General features: G+C 35.2%; 1 protein-coding gene across 20 annotated transcripts in view; it reads left to right on the forward strand.

Moving 5' to 3' along the window:
- The window catches only part of HMBOX1 (homeobox containing 1), a 258,216-nt gene that overhangs the window by 123,175 nt on the left and 117,081 nt on the right, over positions 1-17,960 (forward strand). For all 20 annotated transcript variants that reach the window (XM_066278625.1, XM_066278626.1, XM_066278607.1 and 17 more), the window contains one exon: positions 3,825-3,910. In XM_066278625.1, the coding sequence (XP_066134722.1) occupies positions 3,825-3,910 (86 nt within the window). The remainder of the gene's footprint in view (positions 1-3,824; positions 3,911-17,960) is intronic.

Below are 17,960 nucleotides of genomic sequence, written 5' to 3' on the forward strand. Positions count from 1 at the left end.
CAATGAACAACTAAGGTGTTGCAACGCGCAATGAAAAACTAATGATTGATGCTTCTCATCTCTCTCCGTTCCTGTCTGTCTGTCCCTGTCTATCCCTCTCTCGCTCTGAAAAAAAACACACCAAAAAAACAAAAAGGCAACCCAGTGGTTGGAAGTCTTTGAAATACGTAAAAGAGAATTGTATACAGAAAAAGTTCAATGTTCCTGCTATTTTGAAGGTACCTAGTAAAACCAACGAAGTGCCCACATCACTGCTTGTGTCTAAAATGACTTTCTAGAAATCTTTCCATTGGTACCTTAAAGTACCCAATGTTTAATTCCATCTGATACAGTTATAGAAGATCATTTGTTTCTTCTTTTCCTAGGATTCTTTCTGAGGTTTTGTAACATAATAGTCCTTATTTATGTAGTGCTTTTACAATTTAAAAATATTCGCATATTCAAAAATGTTTATTTTATGTTATATACACATTTACTATTAAATTTTATTTAAGTTTAATTTCAGTGCCTGGAGAAAAAATTTAAAAGCTTTGTGTGACAGTATTAATGTTCTCATTTTACCAGATGATGAAACCAGGACCCAGCTTTATTAAATGATATGCCCAAGAGCACTTTTATCTTTCAGGTCTTAAATTTTTCTTCTACTCAAAAAAGATTTTCTCTGGTAAAGCAGTTAAGTAAAGAGATTTTAAATTTTTTCATTGATTTTTAGAGAGAGAGAGAGAGAGAGAGATGGGAACATTGATCTGTTCCCGTATGTGCCCTGACCAGTCCGGGGATTGAACTGGCAACCTTTGTACTTTGGGGCTACACTCTTAACCAACCGAGCTATCCATCCAGGGGAAAGAGTCGTCGTTTTGTGGGGGTTTTTTTTTTATGACTTACTATGAGTACTTAGAAACTTGCCAAGTATCTGAAAGTATAGTCTATGAGAGTGGTGAATTGCTGTTGTCTTGCTGCCATTCTTGGAAGTATCATACTGCAAGACTGAATAATTCATAGACTGGATATTCCCTATTGGGATAATTATTATCTCTTTTATATGATTTAATTCTGCTGTAGGTTAACTATTTAAAATAAATTGATTTAAATTAAAAAAATTTAAATAAACTCCAGTTTAAATCAGTGATCAAGAAAATAGTATTTAGCCTCACCTGTGGTGGCCCAGTGGATAAAGCATTAACTTGAATCTCTGAGGTTGCCGGTTCGAAACCCTGGGCTTGTTTGGTCAAGGCACATATGGGAGTTGATGCTTCCTGCTCCTTCCCCCTTTCTCTCTCTCTCTCTCTCTCTCTCTCTCTCTCTCTCTCTCTCTCTCCCCCCCCTTCCTCCCTCCCTCACTCCAAAAATAAATAAAATTGTAAAAAAAAAAAAAAGTATTTACTTTCCTCTCAGAGCACGTTTTTAACAATTTACCTTAATAAATATTTTCTTAAACTCAGGCTTTTTTTCCATGAAGGATACTCTATATACATTGAAGTGCAATGCTTTATTTAAAGTTTTTCACATTAATTTTGCAGAAACCAAATTATTTGGTTGTTTTATGTACACCAGCCGGTTCAAATAGATACTGCTGAAGTTATCTCTTGCTCAACTGATCATTGATGGGTATTTGAGAGCTTTTTAGTCTACATTACCTGTATTTTACTCAGCAGTTGGTTATTTTGTTTGACTTTAAAATGTATTTATTTATGCCTTTTCTATAAAATACACAATTTTAAAATAAAATGAGGATGCATATTTTTCAAGGAAACATTTTAAATGTAAACAAGCACTTTGGAATGAATCAGTCATTATCTAGATTATAAGCTAGATCAGTATGAGATTTTTTAGATATTGGATTGGGCAGTTGACTGAACTTTCTTCTTTTAGGAATCTTTTTTATTAGGATTTCCAACCAGTAAATGAGGAATATACTTTAGAGCAGTGGTTCCTAACCTTTTTTGGGCCACGGACCGGTTTAATGTCAGAAAATATTTTCACGGACTAGCCTTTAGGGTGGGACGGATAAATGTATCACGTGACCGAGACAAGCGTCAAGAGTGAGTCTTAGACGGATGTAACAGAGGGAATCTGGTCATTTTTAGAAAATAAAACATCGTTCAGACTTAAATATAAATAAAACGGAAATAATTTAAGTTATTTATTCTTTCTCTGTGGACCAGTACCAAATGGCCCACGGACCAGTACCCAGTCTGCGGCCCAGGGGTTGGGGACCACTGCTTTAGAGCTTCCAATTGGAAACTGTCCCAACTGTCAGCTCTCTGTTTTTTTCCAGAATTCCTGAAATGGAGTGTGGAATTAATTTATTAATAGAATGTATAGCCCCTCCTCATCAAGGGGCCAAAATATCTGCTATAAATCAAGTCACAACTGATTCTTTTTTGAAAGGGTACTTTCGTTTCTCCAAATAATCTGTAGAGAGACTTGAGCTCCTGTAAGGTGTTTGTGGCTCATTCACAAAATGACTTGCAAAGATTTCATGATCCCTTTGTCTCAGATCAAGAGTCAGCAAACTTTTTCTATAAAGGGCTGTGTAGTTAAACATTTAGACTGTAGACAAGAGGTAAAATTAAAGATACAATACAGGTACATACAAGAGAGAAAACGGGCACAAACTTTTATTGAGAAAATTCAATGTAGAATAATAATAATAAAATACAATTTAAAAAATACAAGCCTTCTACTGAGAAAAATAAATTGGGGAGGGGATGATATTTTGTTTTAATTCACATTTAGAGATAGTGTTTCCTGTCATTAACTTGATTGCAAATGTTCATCTGTGAAAACCATTCTTAGCTCGTAGGTCGAATGAAAAAAGGTGAGAGGCTAAGATTAGCCCATGGACCATAGTTTGCTGATCTGTGTTAGAGTATAAGTTACTGCTATTCTATGTTACTTTTGGGCTTCAATAAAAAAATAGTGCTCTATTTATATAATCCGTTTGTACATAAAACATTTAAAGAGAAATCAATCCATTTTAAGTATAATTTTCATTTACTTATTGTTTGTTCTGTTTTAGAGAAACAGAATGTCTAGTCTTTTGAGAATTTATTGAATTTTTAAATAAGTAAAACTTGTTAAAGCATCTGAGTTGATGAAAAATTATGTCTATAATATGTAATCCCAAGGATGCAGAAAATAATGTATATTTAAGTACTGTATTAAGTATTCTGTATAATACATGTAATAAAAAATTAATAAATAACTTTTTATATTAAAATTTTATATGCAGCCCACCTCACTTAGATTTTATTTGGTTTATACAGTAAAGAAGCTAAATTACAAGGCAAAGCCTTCCCTAAAATGACTAATATTTTAGCAGTTGTGAGAATGACGATTTTTGTTCTTTAACAAAGGTTTTAAAATGAACTGCACCTTATTTATGTAGTTACACATTTAATATGCGAACCCACAATCTACTCACAACTGATATTTGCTTTTGTTGTTGATTTTTATTTTTCTAGGATTTCTGTCTAAGATATATTCATTCCACAGTAATGAAACTTAGCGTATACCATATGGCAGCCGTGTTCCTAATGTGAATTATTCACAGCTTGCTATTAGCCATCCTCTGGTATGAAACTTACATCTACTGTGGCATTCACTAAAGCGTCTGTCTGATGGTGTGGTGTTTTAGAATGAACACTTGGTGTTTCTTGGTTTCATTTAATTTCATGTTTCACACAAGCTTGGTCTGTTTACCTTTATTTTGTGTCCTTTCTTTCTATATTCTCCCAACCTCTCTGCTTCACCTTTCTTAGCAAAGATGAGGATTTCTACCTTCAACATACATTGTTGGTCTTGTCTTCTGTTTTTGTTAGGAGGGACAGCAGTGTGATAAAAGAGGAAATCAAAGCCTTTCTTGCCAATCGGAGGATTTCCCAAGCAGTTGTTGCACAGGTAACAGGTAAGAGCTGAAGAGCCCTTTATTCTGGAATCTTGTCTAGTCTCTGCCTTCTGGTGCAGATGTTGGATTATTGCTTGCATTTCTGCATTGCAGTGCAGATCTGTCAACTTGGCATAATAATGTATGCCGGTGATTTAAAACCTATTGTCTCCAATATCATGGAACTTCTCCAGTGATTCTTTTAAAATTTGTGCTAGTAAATTTTGATAGCATTTGTAAAAAGCACAAAATTTCCCATTTTATGGCTAAAAAGGGTTCTCTGGTTTTCTTGTAATTGTGACAGAGCTCATGACACATGCACATCCAACTGCTACCTACATTTCATATATTTAAAAGCTTTGCCATCCTCCAAATCTAGTCCTCCATTTTATCAATTAAAAAATGATTCATGAGGGTAAAGGAAGTTGTGTTTTTTAAACCACTTTTCTGTATGTGAAACCTTTTCTCAAAACATTACTGAGAAGATAAGAGTTATTACCATTGTCTTCTCTGTTTTTTATATCCCATCCCACCCCATGCAGCCCCATCCCAAGTATGTGGTGTATGTGTCATTCTCTATTTAGATTGCATTTTTTTATGAAGTTATTACATTTGGTTAATGTCTTTGTTGATATATAGTGTTCCTTTCTTGATTATCAGTGATTTACGAAGCCAACTATGCGGTCATCGTTAGAGAAACCAGAAACTCTTTCAACTACATTTTATAGTTGATACATTACTGTGCATTGTACATTGATAAATATGAAAATTAATTTGTTCCTTCCCCTTCTTTTTTTAAACATGCCAGTAACATCTATGTGATGTTGGCTTTTTTAGCCTCTGTTGCCTCAGTTTCTTATGAAAGAGTGGACCTGATCTTCAACAGTACCTTACAATTTTAGGATATTATGTGTGTTTTCTAGACATTGATGCATATTGAAGACAATTTACCTAAAAGGTTGTTATTGACCATTAATTTGGTTAAAAATGAAACTTGAGATTTCAGAAGTCTTAAATTTTGTTCCAAGAATCTAAGGTCAGCCAGTCTTAATATGCTCGTGTGCACATGTATGTGTAATGAACTAGTAATATAATTTTATAAATGACACTGTTCATGGTACAAGACTCTAAAGGCATATTCTTTTGTATAGAAATCTTAAACAAAAGGATGGTGTGTGAATTTAACTTTAGTAATCATCAGGGGTTTTTCAGGAGGATGTTTAAAGTAAATTGTTACCTTTTTTTTTCAAGGATTAAGATACAATGCTAAGGACACACAGTAAGGGCAAGTTATGTTGGTTTTCCCAGAACCCACTGTTATATACTATGAAAAGAGGGAGTACTGTCTTTCAGGGCTTTTACTTTAACCCCAAGATTAGGAGCAACAGTATCTTCTACAATAGTTAGCCAGCATTTGTAGAATGGCATTATAAAGTATTTTGTCTAGGTGGAAATATTTCTGAGTATCTTGAATGCCCTGAATTTTGAATCATCCTGGACTTTTAAACTAGTAGCTTTTGAAATGGATTCAACATTGATGCAAATTATAATAAAATACCTTTAAAAGGAATTTCTTAGGCATATGTAAAAGCATTAGATAAACCATAATGCATTCAACATGGTATATCAAATATTGCCTTTTTGGAAAGGGAAACTGAAAGACGTTTTAGCATCTTGCTACTCAAAATACAGTCTGTGGGACAGCAGTATTGGGAGTTTACTAGAAATGTAAAGATACAGAACAACCCTCCACCTGAATCAGAATTTAATCTTAACCAGATCCCCAGGTGATCTGGGTTTGAGAAGTACTATTCTAGGAGACTAGCTGTGGCAAGCTTTCCTGACATTAACTTCATTGATTGGCATGGTTTAACATTGCCCCACTCAGTACTAGTCATCATGAGGCCTTCCCCTGTTTATGAAAGCAAGAGTTGATAATATCTTTACACACTTATTATCTGTTATATCACATGGACCTTTCTTTTGCTACTGTAATGATAGGATTGGGTACTGTACTGTTAAAATTTTCTTCCCCCATTTCAGCCTCCTCCTCTTCATTGCCAGTTTCAAAAGCTTGGGATCATTTCCCCTTGATCAGATATCTTTCATGGTTCTCTATTGACTGAAAAATGAAACTCCTTATATTTTGACTCCAGCCTTCTTTTTACTGTCACTTTCTAGTCTGTGTACTCTATAATTGAATTCAACTACTTGCCATTTCCAGAATTTTCGATGCTCACAGATCATTGGTTGAGACTAGGATACTTTTCATCTTCTCACCTTAGCCTTATCAATTCCTGTTTGTCAAGATGACCTCAGTTTCTATCCTCATTCTGCCTTCTTTGATCACTTTAGCTCTTATGGACTCTTTTTTTTTTAAATCCTTCAGACTTAGTTTGCCACTCTGAAGTTTTAAACCTCATTTCAGGTATACATTTTGGAGTACTATTCTTTTAAAGCAGTGATCTTTCTTACAATCCCCAAAGAATCTAGCATTGTACATGCTCTCTGAAGATTTCATGTTTACCTGGCTGCCTTGTAGGGTAAAGCGAGTATTGGTGAAGTTTACACAGCTTTACATGTGAAAATTTATCCAGCATAACTGTCCAGTGGTGTTCCCTTTCCCAAAATATTTATTTATTTATGGTGCATGAATTTCTGCCCTTAAGGAACTCACATTTTTCTTTTATCTACTTCAATTAAATTATTTACATAAGGCCAGGGAATGAGGATGTTTATAATCAATTGGTTAATTTTCCTATTAGTCAACTTACTGAATTCATGTATTTCTCTTGTATTATTGTGTTACATATTCATCCAGCACATCCAGTCATTAAGCTAAACTCAGGGGCAGAGCTTTTTATTCCAGAAAAGAGTTTTTTAGTAAGAACTAATGTAAAGTCAAGCTTGGCCCTGGTAAGTGGCCCACCTGGAATAGAGTGGTACGAGTGAGGCAGCCTTCTAGCATCCAGGCACTCACTAGGGTACATAGGCACATTTTATGTCTTGAAACAACTCTGTCAACTCTATCTTTGAACAATAATTCCCAGTGAAATCTACCCCAAAATAAAATTAATGGTGTGATTGTCTGGAATCAGTCTTGTAATGGAGTTTCTTAAAGTCAGTAAAGTTCAACTGTAGTGTGTGAAATAATGAAATAAATCAACCTGAGATCAAAAGGATAAAAAGTGGTACATAAAAAAAGAGAATGCTAAATAAAAAATAGTAGTGAGGTGCAAAATAATGACACATGTGCTTGTTCCAGAAACAAATGCAGAGGCTTCTTTTTATAGATCCAGAGGATATCTATAATAAGATAAACAAGAAGTTCATGGGTGGGGTCTGTATAAATAATATCCTACTGATAGGAAAAGTGACAGTATAAACAGGATATAATAGCAGTGCCTGCTGAATTTCCCAGCATGTTATTTGTAGCTTCTTTCACAGAGTCATAGCTGTTCTCACCAAGGGTGGATTTATTATTATTTTTTACTTTGTAAGAGGTTGAACAAGAGTCTAAATTCTCACTAACAATGGTGGGGTGGGGAGCATAGCCTTTGCTTTAGTAATAAACATATGTATTTTTTGTTTACTTTCAGGGTAAAACATATTCTTTGACCATTGGAATTCTGAAAGCATAAATTTCTTTTTAAATGACCTCTAGGAAAAACCAAGTGGGCAGAATAAATGAGTAAATGGTCAGGCCTGAGTGAGTACTTATCAGCCAAAGAAATAACACTAATTGGATTCATGTCTTTTAAAAGAAATAAATAAATGTAAGAAGAGAAAAATTAGCATCTCTGAATTTTAAGAAATTGATTATTTTTGTTTTCTTGAATGATAGTTATATAATGAGAAAGCAGCCATTAACTTGAGAATGCCCAAGTTCTAATCCTATCATTAGACACATCTGTAGCTTCTCTGTGTCTCAGTTTCCTTATTTGTGAGATGAGGGGCTTTGATCAAATATTTTCTAAGTATCTTTTCTACTTGTCAGATTCTACTCTGTTTTTAAACTGTTGAGTACATTTAACACTGTACATCATACCAATAACTAGTGACTCATTCACAAATGTAAAAATCTGTGTTAACAGAAGCTTTCAACTGGTTTTCGAGGTGTTCCAACTGTACTCAGGCCACTTCCCTTTTTTATCTTTCAAATGAAGCATAAAAACACTACATACTCAATTTAACTGTAATAATTTCTTTACAAAGATTAGTGTATATTGATTCTTTCCCTAAGCAGACAGCTTCAGACCAATTATAAAAAAACAACTAAAGCAGGGATAGTCAACCTTTTTATACCTACCACCCACTTTTGTATCTCTGTTAGTAATAAAATTTTCTAACTGCCCACTGGTTCCACAGTAATGGTGATTTATAAAGTAGGAAAATAATTTTACTTTATAAAATTTATAAAGCAGAGTTACAGCAAGTTAAAGCACATAATAATAATTACTTACCAAGTACTTTATGTCGGATTTTTGCTAAGTTTGGCAGAATCTTTATAAAACAACTTACTATAGTTAAATCTATCTTTTTAAAATATTTTTGTTTGTTTGTTTTTACAGAGACAGAGAGTCAGGGAGAGGGATAGACAGGGACAGACAGACAGGAACGGAGATATGAGAAGCATCAATCATTAGTTTTTCACTGCGTGTTGCAATACCTTAGCTGTTCATTGATTGCTTTCTCATATATGCCTTGACCGCGGGCCTTCAGCAAACCGAGTAACCCCTTGCTCGAGCCAGCGACCCTGGGCTCAAGCCAGTGAGCTTTTGCTCCAACCAGATGAGCCTGCGCTCAAGTTGGAGACCTTGGGGTCTTGAACCTGGGTCTTCTGCATCCCAGTCCGATGCTCCATCCACTGTGCCGCCGCCTGGTCAGGCTAACTCTATCTTTTTATTTATACTTTGGTTGCTCTGCTACCGCCCACCATGAAAGCTGAAACGCCCATTAGTGGGTGGTAGGGACCAGGTTGACTACCACTGAACTAAAGTGTCACCAGACTTTTAAAAAATATATAATTTATTTTTTTTAGATCAGTTTTAGGTCCACAGTAAAAGAGAGTGAAAGTACAGTTATGTTCCTCCTGTCCCCTGCACATGCACAGCTCCCCTATTGTTAGCATATGGCACCAGATTACATTTGTTATAACCTAGGAACCTCCACTGACACGTTGTTATCACCCAAGTCTATAGTTTACATTAGGTGGAAATGGTTTTCTACATTCCAGGGGGTTTAGAAAAGTGTAAGATAACAATTATCCATAATTCGTAGTATCACAAGATGATAGTATAGTTTCACTACATAAAAATCTTTTGCGCTCTTCCTGTTGGTCCCTCCCTCTCCCCAACCCCTGGCAACCGTAGATCTTTTTACCGTCTCCATAGTTTTGCCTTTTCCATAATGTTACAGAGTATGTAGTCTTTTCAGGTTGGCTTCTTTTAATTTTTTTTTTTTTCTTCTTTTCATTTTTCTGAAGCTGGAAACAGGGAGAGACAGTCAGACAGACTCCCGCATGCGCCCGACCGGGATCCACCCGGCACGCCCACCAGGGGCGACGCTCTGCCCACCAGGGGGCGATGCTCTGCCCATCCTGGGCGTCGCCATGTTGCGACCAGAGCCACTCTAGCGCCTGGGGCAGAGGCCAAGGAGCCATCCCCAGCGCCCGGGCCATCCTTGCTCCAATGGAGCCTTGGCTGCGGGAGGGGAAGAGAGAGACAGAGAGGAAAGCACGGCGGAGGGGTGGAGAAGCAAATGGGCGCTTCTCCTGTGTGCCCTGGCTGGGAATTGAACCCGGGTCCTCCGCACGCTAGGCCGACGCTCTACCGCTGAGCCAACCGGCCAGGGCCTCAGGTTGGCTTCTTTTAATAGAACTGAAGGGTTGCTTTAATAATATAAATAAGAAGTTTATTTACTTAGTAGGCATTTAAGGTTCCTTAATATCTTTTCATGCCTTGGTGGCTCATTTATTTTTAGTGCTAAATAATATTTCATTGTCTGGATATACCACAGTTTATCCATTCACTTACTGAAGGTCATCTCGGTTGCTTCCAAGTTTTGGCAATTATGAATAAAGTTACTATAAACAAGTAGAATTTATGTCTACATTAGAAAAGCAATGTTTGTAGGGTACAAATCACAGACTGGAATTGGTTTTTTATAATAAAACTAAATGTATTCTCATTTAATAAGATTTTATTAATATCCTACCTAATGAATTTTATTAGTTGTTGGTAGATCTCCAATTTGAAGGCTTATCTGTCTACAAAATAGGCAAATTTTACCATGTGAGTTGAAACTTTTGTCTCCAGATTGAGAAGGTTTAGAGTTTTTATTTCTGTTAGGAGAAAACTTCTTTTCAAATCATTGAATGGACTTCAGTTATATAAATGTTTTTACACAGTACATGTGCAGATTTTCTTTTGTTTTGCAGTCTCTGGAAAATAAGAACAGATAGTGTCCTGCAGTTCAAAAATTCTTGTTTTTTATTTTATTATTTTTCTATCTTATGCATTTTGTTGGAACATTTATTTTTTTGTAAACACTACATATAAGGTTCTTTTTTTCCATAGGAAAACATCCAGCCTCTAAATCTGACTTTGGTCATGGCTCAGTGAAAAACAGAAGTGAAAATAATTTTTGTGTATTCTTTTTGTTAGAATTTTCTACGATTCTTGAAGTTCATTATTTTACCAGGGTTTCCATCATCTCAAATGCAATGGAAAGGATTGTACATTTCTAGTGTAAAAGTTAGGAAGCTGGTTTTCAAGTATAAAACAAGATTTCTCTTTTACCTGTATTTAAAGGATAGACTATAATTTAAAATTTTTTATTCTACCATAAGCTTTGACAAAAGTGACTTTTAAAGGGTAGGCGCAGATGTGCTTTATACCCCCTTTGATAATTTTTGTTTCCCCAGTTGTTTCCTAAGATTATAGAGAAAAGTCTATACTAAACTTAAGGTTTAGTATTACTTCCACAGTTTTATGAAATATTTTCTTATATTAAGAAAATAATGGGACAGGGATAAATGACAGAAAGAAGTAATACCCTAGTAAGAAAGGAAGAAGATATTTGATAAAATAGCAAAACCTGAAGTTCATCGGTAGTCCATGTGAGTCATCAGGCAATATTATAAATAACTTCCTGCAGAAGAAGGCTTTCAAGGGAATAAATACCATTTTTATAAATTATACATATGCTCTTTTATGCATTAAGGAATTAATCCTGTTAACTTTTGAAATTTTCTCAGAGATCTTATATCAAAGGATTTGACATCAGTTGCTATAAATAATTTGTTCCGTCAGGAAGATGTACTAGATTTAGTAATATGCAGTTAACTAACTTTAGTTAGGTAAGGAATGGAACCTTGAACTCACCAAACTAACCAAGCTTAAGGGCTTAGATATCTGAGAGACCTATACAGTTTTGAAGCAATTGTTTAAATTCTTTGGCCTTTAATAAAGCTTTTAATATCAGTATGTGTCAACTTCAGATAAATTTGACTGTATCATTTGCTCTTCTCCGTTAACTTCAGATAGACAGGGGAAATGTGTCTTTTTCTTTGTTTTTAATCACCTTTATTGAGATAAAATTTGCATAAGAGTTCTCTGAGTTGTATCAAATTTATATAGTGGTATACCCATTACCGAAATCAAGATATAGAACATTTTCAGTGTTTCAACAAGTTTCTCATGCCTCTTTCCAGTCAGATACCTTTTTCCACCTCAAGTCTCTGGCAACCGCTGATCTGTAGCCTATCAATATAGTTTTACATTTTCTAGAATGTCATGTGACTGGAATCTTATACCTTTGTGTGTATAACTTTTTTCACTTAATAACATATTTCTGCGATTCGTTAGCATTATTCAATGTATCAGTAGTTTGTAACTTTTAAATGCTGAACACTGGTTCATTGAATGGATATAATAAAATTTATCTAGCCTGACCTGTGGTGGCGCAGTGGATAAAGCATTGATCTGGATCACTGAGGTCACCAGTCAAAACCCTGGGCTTGCCTGGTCAAGGCATATATGGGAGTTGATGCTTCTTGCTCCTCCCCCCTTTCTCTCTCTCTCTCTCTCTCTCTCTCATTCTAACTCTCCTCTCTAAAATGAATAAATAAATAAAAATTAAAAAAATTATCTATTAATCAGTTGAAGGGCATTACAGTTGTTTCCAAGTTTTAGCTATTGTGAATTAAGCTGCTATGAACATTTGTCTACACCTCATAATGTAGACATACGTTTTCATTTCTCATACCTAGGAGTTGGATTGCAAGGTTATTGGTATGTACATATTTAATATTTTTAAGAAACTGCCAAACTGTTTTCCTAAGTGGCTTTACCATTTTGTATCCCCACCAGCATACATGAGGTTTTCAGTTGCTTTGCATTCTCTTCAGCACTTAATGTTTGTGCTTCTCTTTAACTTTATCCATTCTAGTGCATATGTAATGGCATCTCACTCGAGTTTTATTTTGCAATTTTCTAATGACTAATTGTGTTGAAAATATTTGCAGATGCTCATTCGCTATTCATGTATCTTCTTAAGTAAAATGCCAGTCAGATCCTTTGCCCATTGTTTTTTAACCAGGTTTGTTTCTTTATTGATTACAAGAGTTGTATGTATATTCTGGGTATAAGTCTTTAAATATGTGAATATGTAGATAACCTAGTCTGAAGCTTGCATTTTCTTTTCTTTTTTTAATTTAAAATTTTAATTTATTGTGTTGACATGGTTTAATTTTTATTGTTGAGTGCCCCACTCAATATAACACTTCTCTTAATATTGTCTTTTAAAGAGCAAATGTTTTTAATTTTGATGAAGTTATATTTATCATATATTTCCTTTATGGTTCATGCTTTCTGTGTCCTGAGAAAATTTGCCTAATGAAGTCTCAAAGTTTTTTTATGTTTTATTTTAGAAGTTTTTCTAGTTTTAGCTCATACATTTAGGTATATAGATCATTTCAAATTAATTTTTGTGTGCGTGAGGTAAAGGTTAGGATGTATATTTTTCCATATGGATGCCCAATTATTGGAGCACCATTTGTTGAAATGGTCAGCAGTGGTTGAAAAGAGACTAGTCTTTTTCCATTCAGTTACATTGGCACTGTTACAGAAATCAACTGAATATATATGTGTGACTATATGCTGGGCTCTTTATTGTGTTCTCTTAGTCTTTATGTCTATTCGTATACCAATACAAATTGTAAATTAGTGTAAATTTGTAATTTAGTCTTAAAATCAGAAATTATAATTTCTCCCAAATTTGCTTTTCTTTTTTAAGATTACTGTTGACATTCTAGACCTTTTGCATTAAGATACATATTTTAAAATCGGCTGCTCAGTTTCCACAAAAAAGCATATTTGTAGTGAGATTTTTATTGAGATTATTATGTTGAGTGTATAGGTCAGTTTAGCATTAGTAATTGACATTTGAATCATGAGTATTCCCATCCACAAAGATGGTCTGTCTCTCTATTTGTTTAGGTCTTTTTTATATTCTCTGAACTCTGTTAGTAGTTTTCAATGTACAGGTTTTGCCTATATTTTCTTAAATTTATCTCTAAATATTTTATGTTTTTGCCCTGGCCCAATAGCTCAGTTGGTTAGAGTGTTGTTCTGATGTACAGAAGTTGCTGGTTCGATCCCCAGTCAGAACACAGGCAGAAACAGACTGATGTTACTCTCTCTAAAAATCAATATATAAAAAAACTAAATATTTTATGTTTTTGGTATTGTTACATTCATACTATCTTTAACTTCTATTTCTAGTTGTTCTTTGTGTCATAAAATAATTGATTTCAGTGTATTTACCTTTTCTATAACCTTGCTAAATTTGTATATTTGTTTTAGTAGCTTTTTGGTAAATTCTTAGGGTTTTCTACCTGGACAATCATATTGTTTATATTAGAGATAACCATATTTCTTTTCTATATGTATGTCTTTTATTTTTCTTGCTTTATTTTGCTGGCTAGCACTGTGAATATGATGATGAGAGCAGATATCCTTTTTTCCCAATCCTAGGGAGCAAACATTTAATCTTTCACTATTAAGTATAGCTTAGTTGTAGATTTTTCATAGATGCCTTTTACCAAGATACTTTTTTTTAAGTCCATACATTCAGAGATTTTTTATTTTCCTATAAAATTTCAATACAAAGTACATTCTTTTTTCTTCTTCTTCTTCTTTTTCTTTTTCTTAAGTTGGAAACAGGGAGGCAGACAGACTCCCGCATGCGCCCAACCGGGATCCACCAGGCATGCCCACCAGGGGGCGATGCTCTGCCCATCTGGGGCGTCGCTCTGCCACAATCAGAGCCATTCTAGTGCCTGAGGCAGAGGCCACAGAGCCATCCTCAGCGCCCAGGCAAACTTTGCTCCAATGGAGCCTCGGCTGCGGGAGGGGAAGAGAGAGACAGAGAGGAAGGAGAGGGGGAGGGGTGGAGAAGCAGATGGGTGCCTCTCCTGTGTGCCCTGGCTGGGAATCGAACCCAGGACTCCCGCACACCAGGCCAACGCTCTACCACTGAGCCAACCGGCCAGGGCCATACCAAGATACTTTTAAGGGATGTTTCCTTCTATTTCTAGTTTCTGACAGTATTTATCATGAATGGATTTTGTATTTGGTCAGATTCTTTATTTCAATAACCATGTGGATTTTCTTTTCTAGTCTTGTTAATATGGTGAATTACATTGATTTTTAAATGTTAAATTAGCCTTGGTCCGACCTGTGGTGGTGCAGTGGATAAAGTATCAACCTAGAATGCTGAGGTCGCTGATTTGAAACCCTGGGCTGCCTGGTCTAGTTTAGTTACTGTGATAATGTGGCCTTACAAAACAAGTTCAAAAGTGTTCCCTTCTCTTATATTTCCAGAATAATTGGTATTATTTCTTCCTTAAATATCTTTTATTTTGAGACTATTTATGCTTCTTTTATTATGATGACTATCTTACACTTGCTTCTGACTTATGACCTAGATCACCTCCTGTAGAGCTTATAGCTTATGCTGAGGTCAACAGAACAAAATATAGAAGGGTAAAGATAGTTGGGTCTTTAATACCAGAAAGGTTGCTAGCTCTTTTCTACATGCTTTTACCCTAGGCAGAAATATTCTTCTCTTGCCAATTGCCTAAAATAGCAGGATTACAAGCCACAAACCAAATCAAATTTGCTTTCAATATAGCAATAGCCTTGCTCTCGTGCCCTCAGTATGGCTGAATTAAGAATAGTTTTCACTCACCTAAACTATGAGATTTTTCTTCCTGTAGAATTAAAGATATTGAGTGACCTATCTCTAAATCTGTTCCCAGCAGAGCCATGGACAACATCTTGGTTTTGAACACATTGATTTTAATATGAATATCCAATATAATACTTATTGTCATTGTTCCTGATTAGAAACATAGGGAAAGGATTTCAAAAACATACTTAATGTGATCATTATTTAATGTTTTGAGACATTTTAAGAGCCAGAATATGTTATTTTTTTATAAACTTTTTTTTATGCTTTCACTGTTTTAAACATGAAAGTTGTTGGTTCTGCCCAAGCCTGTCTCTTGCTAAATATTTTTTGAAGGACATTTATTACCAGTTTGTCTTCATTTTTTTAGTGCATAAAAAGTGTCTTTGAAATAAATTAAAATCATTATTATCATGCCTAATAATATTTATTAAGAACAGTATCTCTTAAACTATTTTTTGCTCATGCTTTCTTTTAGTCTTTAGCTCAGTTTTCATTGTGCTAAAAACCTACTGGGACAGCCTATAGCCCTCTAAATCAGGGTCAGGAACCTATGGCTCACGAATCAGATGTGGCTCTTTTGATGGCTGCATCTGCCTCGCAGACAGATCTTTAATTAAGAAAATAATGTTAAAAATATAAAACATTCTCATGTATTACAATCCATTCATTTCCTACCGCTCATGTTCATGGTTGCGGGTGGCTGGAGCCAATCACAGCTGTCCTCCGGGACAACACCAAATTTTTATTGGATAATGTGAAATGTACATGGGTTGTTGTATGGCTCTCACGGAATTACATTTTAAAATATGTGACTCTTTCAGCCAAACAGGTTCCCGCTCCCTGCTCTAAATAAATTGTAGATAACCAGCGGCTCTGCTTTTCACTACTTGCTAAACCTCCCTTTTGAGAGGGTTTTTTATTTTTAGTTATAATTTATTTTAACACTTACAAGTGCTAGATGCTGTGCTAACTGTTTTATATACTTGAAAGTCAGGTGTTAAGATCTTCATTTATAATTGAGAAAACTGAGGCTAAATGAGATTCCCTCATTTACCCTTAGCCACATGGCTAATTGTTGTCTTGCTGAAAAGCCATTGCCCTTGACATGGCATTTTAATATATATAGACAGTATGATGTAGTGGTCAAGACTAACTTGAGCATTCAAAATGTGATTTCTATCACAGCGTCTTAAGTCTCAGTTTCTTGTTTTGGAAAATGAGAATAATAATAATAGCTACTTATGAGGTTCTTGAGTAGATTAAATGAGTTAGTTTATGTAAAGCTTCTGGTATACTATAAATGCCTTAGAAGATTTGTGTTTGTTTGTTTGTTTTTAAGTTAGAGGAGGGGAGAAAGTGAAACAGACTTCCACATGAGCCCTGACTGGGATCCACTTGACAGCCCCATCTGCGGCCAATGCTCCAATCAACAGAGCTCTCCTCAGCGCCCTGGGCTGGTGCTCAAACCAGCCAAGCCACTGGCTGTGGAAGGGGAAGATAGTGTCGGGGAGAGGGAGGGGGAGAGAAGCAGATGGTTGGCTTGTTCTGTGTGCCTTGACCAGGAATCAAACCCAGGACATCCATACACCGGACCCATGCTCCATCCACTGATCCACTGTCCAGGGCCAACATAGAAGTTTTTTATTATCATTATTTACCATTTACTGCTTAATGTTTGGCCAGCAATCATTTCTTTTTTGTCTTCTGCCAAAAACTGACTGTTCTGAAGCTAAGCTTCCTGAGACTATGTTATTACCATAGTGTTTTAATATTTCTAACCTTGTATTACTTAATTTAATAATGGATGTTTAAAAAATATAGCACCCTTATGTTCATAGTAGCATATTTACAACAACCAAAATGTAAAAATAGCCAAAATATTCATTGATGATATATGAATGGATAAAGCAAATGTGACATGCGTGTTGTATATGTATGTATATGAATGTGTATATAATGGAATATTATTACTCAGTATTAAGAACAAGGAAATACTGTTATTTGCAACAACTTGGATGGACCTTAAGGGCATTATGTTAAATGAAATAAGTCAGAGAAAGTCAAATATTGTGTAGTATCTCTTTTATATGTAATCTAAAAAATCCCAAATTCATAGATACAAAGAACAGTTGGTGGTTGCAAGAAAGGGAGGGTGGATGGTGGTGGGGGGTGGGCAGAATGGACGGATGTGGCCAAAAGGTACCAACTTCCATTTATAAGATGAGTAAGCCTGACCTGTGGTGGCGCAATGGATGGAGTGTCGACCTGGAATGCTGAGGTTGTCGGTTCAAAACCCCGGGCTTGCCTGGTCAAGGCACATATGGGAGTTGATGCTTCCTGCTCCTTCCCCTTCTCTCCCTCCTCTCTCTCTAAAAGTGAATAAATAAATAAAAAAAATTAAAAAAATATATAAGATGAGTAAATCCTGGGTATGTAATGTACAGCATGGTGATTCTAATTAACAATACTGGATTGTACATATTTGAAAGATGCTTAAGAGAGTAGATCTTAAATGTTCTCATCACAAAAAATTATAACTGTGTGGTGATAAACATTAACAGACTTATCTTGATAATCATTTCACAATATATACATGTACCAAATTTTTATGTTGTACACCTAGAACTACATAATAGAAAAGTTCAAGTTATATCAGTGGATTTTAATGAAACAATGAAAAAGTTTAGTGAGTTGATTTCAGATTCAGTGTCACAGCTCACCTTTAAGAATATATTACCTGTCAAATTTTAGTATAGGGTCAGAGAATAGCTACAATTATTGAAAAAGCTATTCAAATACTCCTTCCTTTTTCATC

Source organism: Saccopteryx bilineata, chromosome 1 (assembly GCF_036850765.1).
Source record: "Saccopteryx bilineata isolate mSacBil1 chromosome 1, mSacBil1_pri_phased_curated, whole genome shotgun sequence".
In the NCBI taxonomy this organism is placed as follows: Eukaryota; Metazoa; Chordata; class Mammalia; order Chiroptera; family Emballonuridae; genus Saccopteryx; species Saccopteryx bilineata.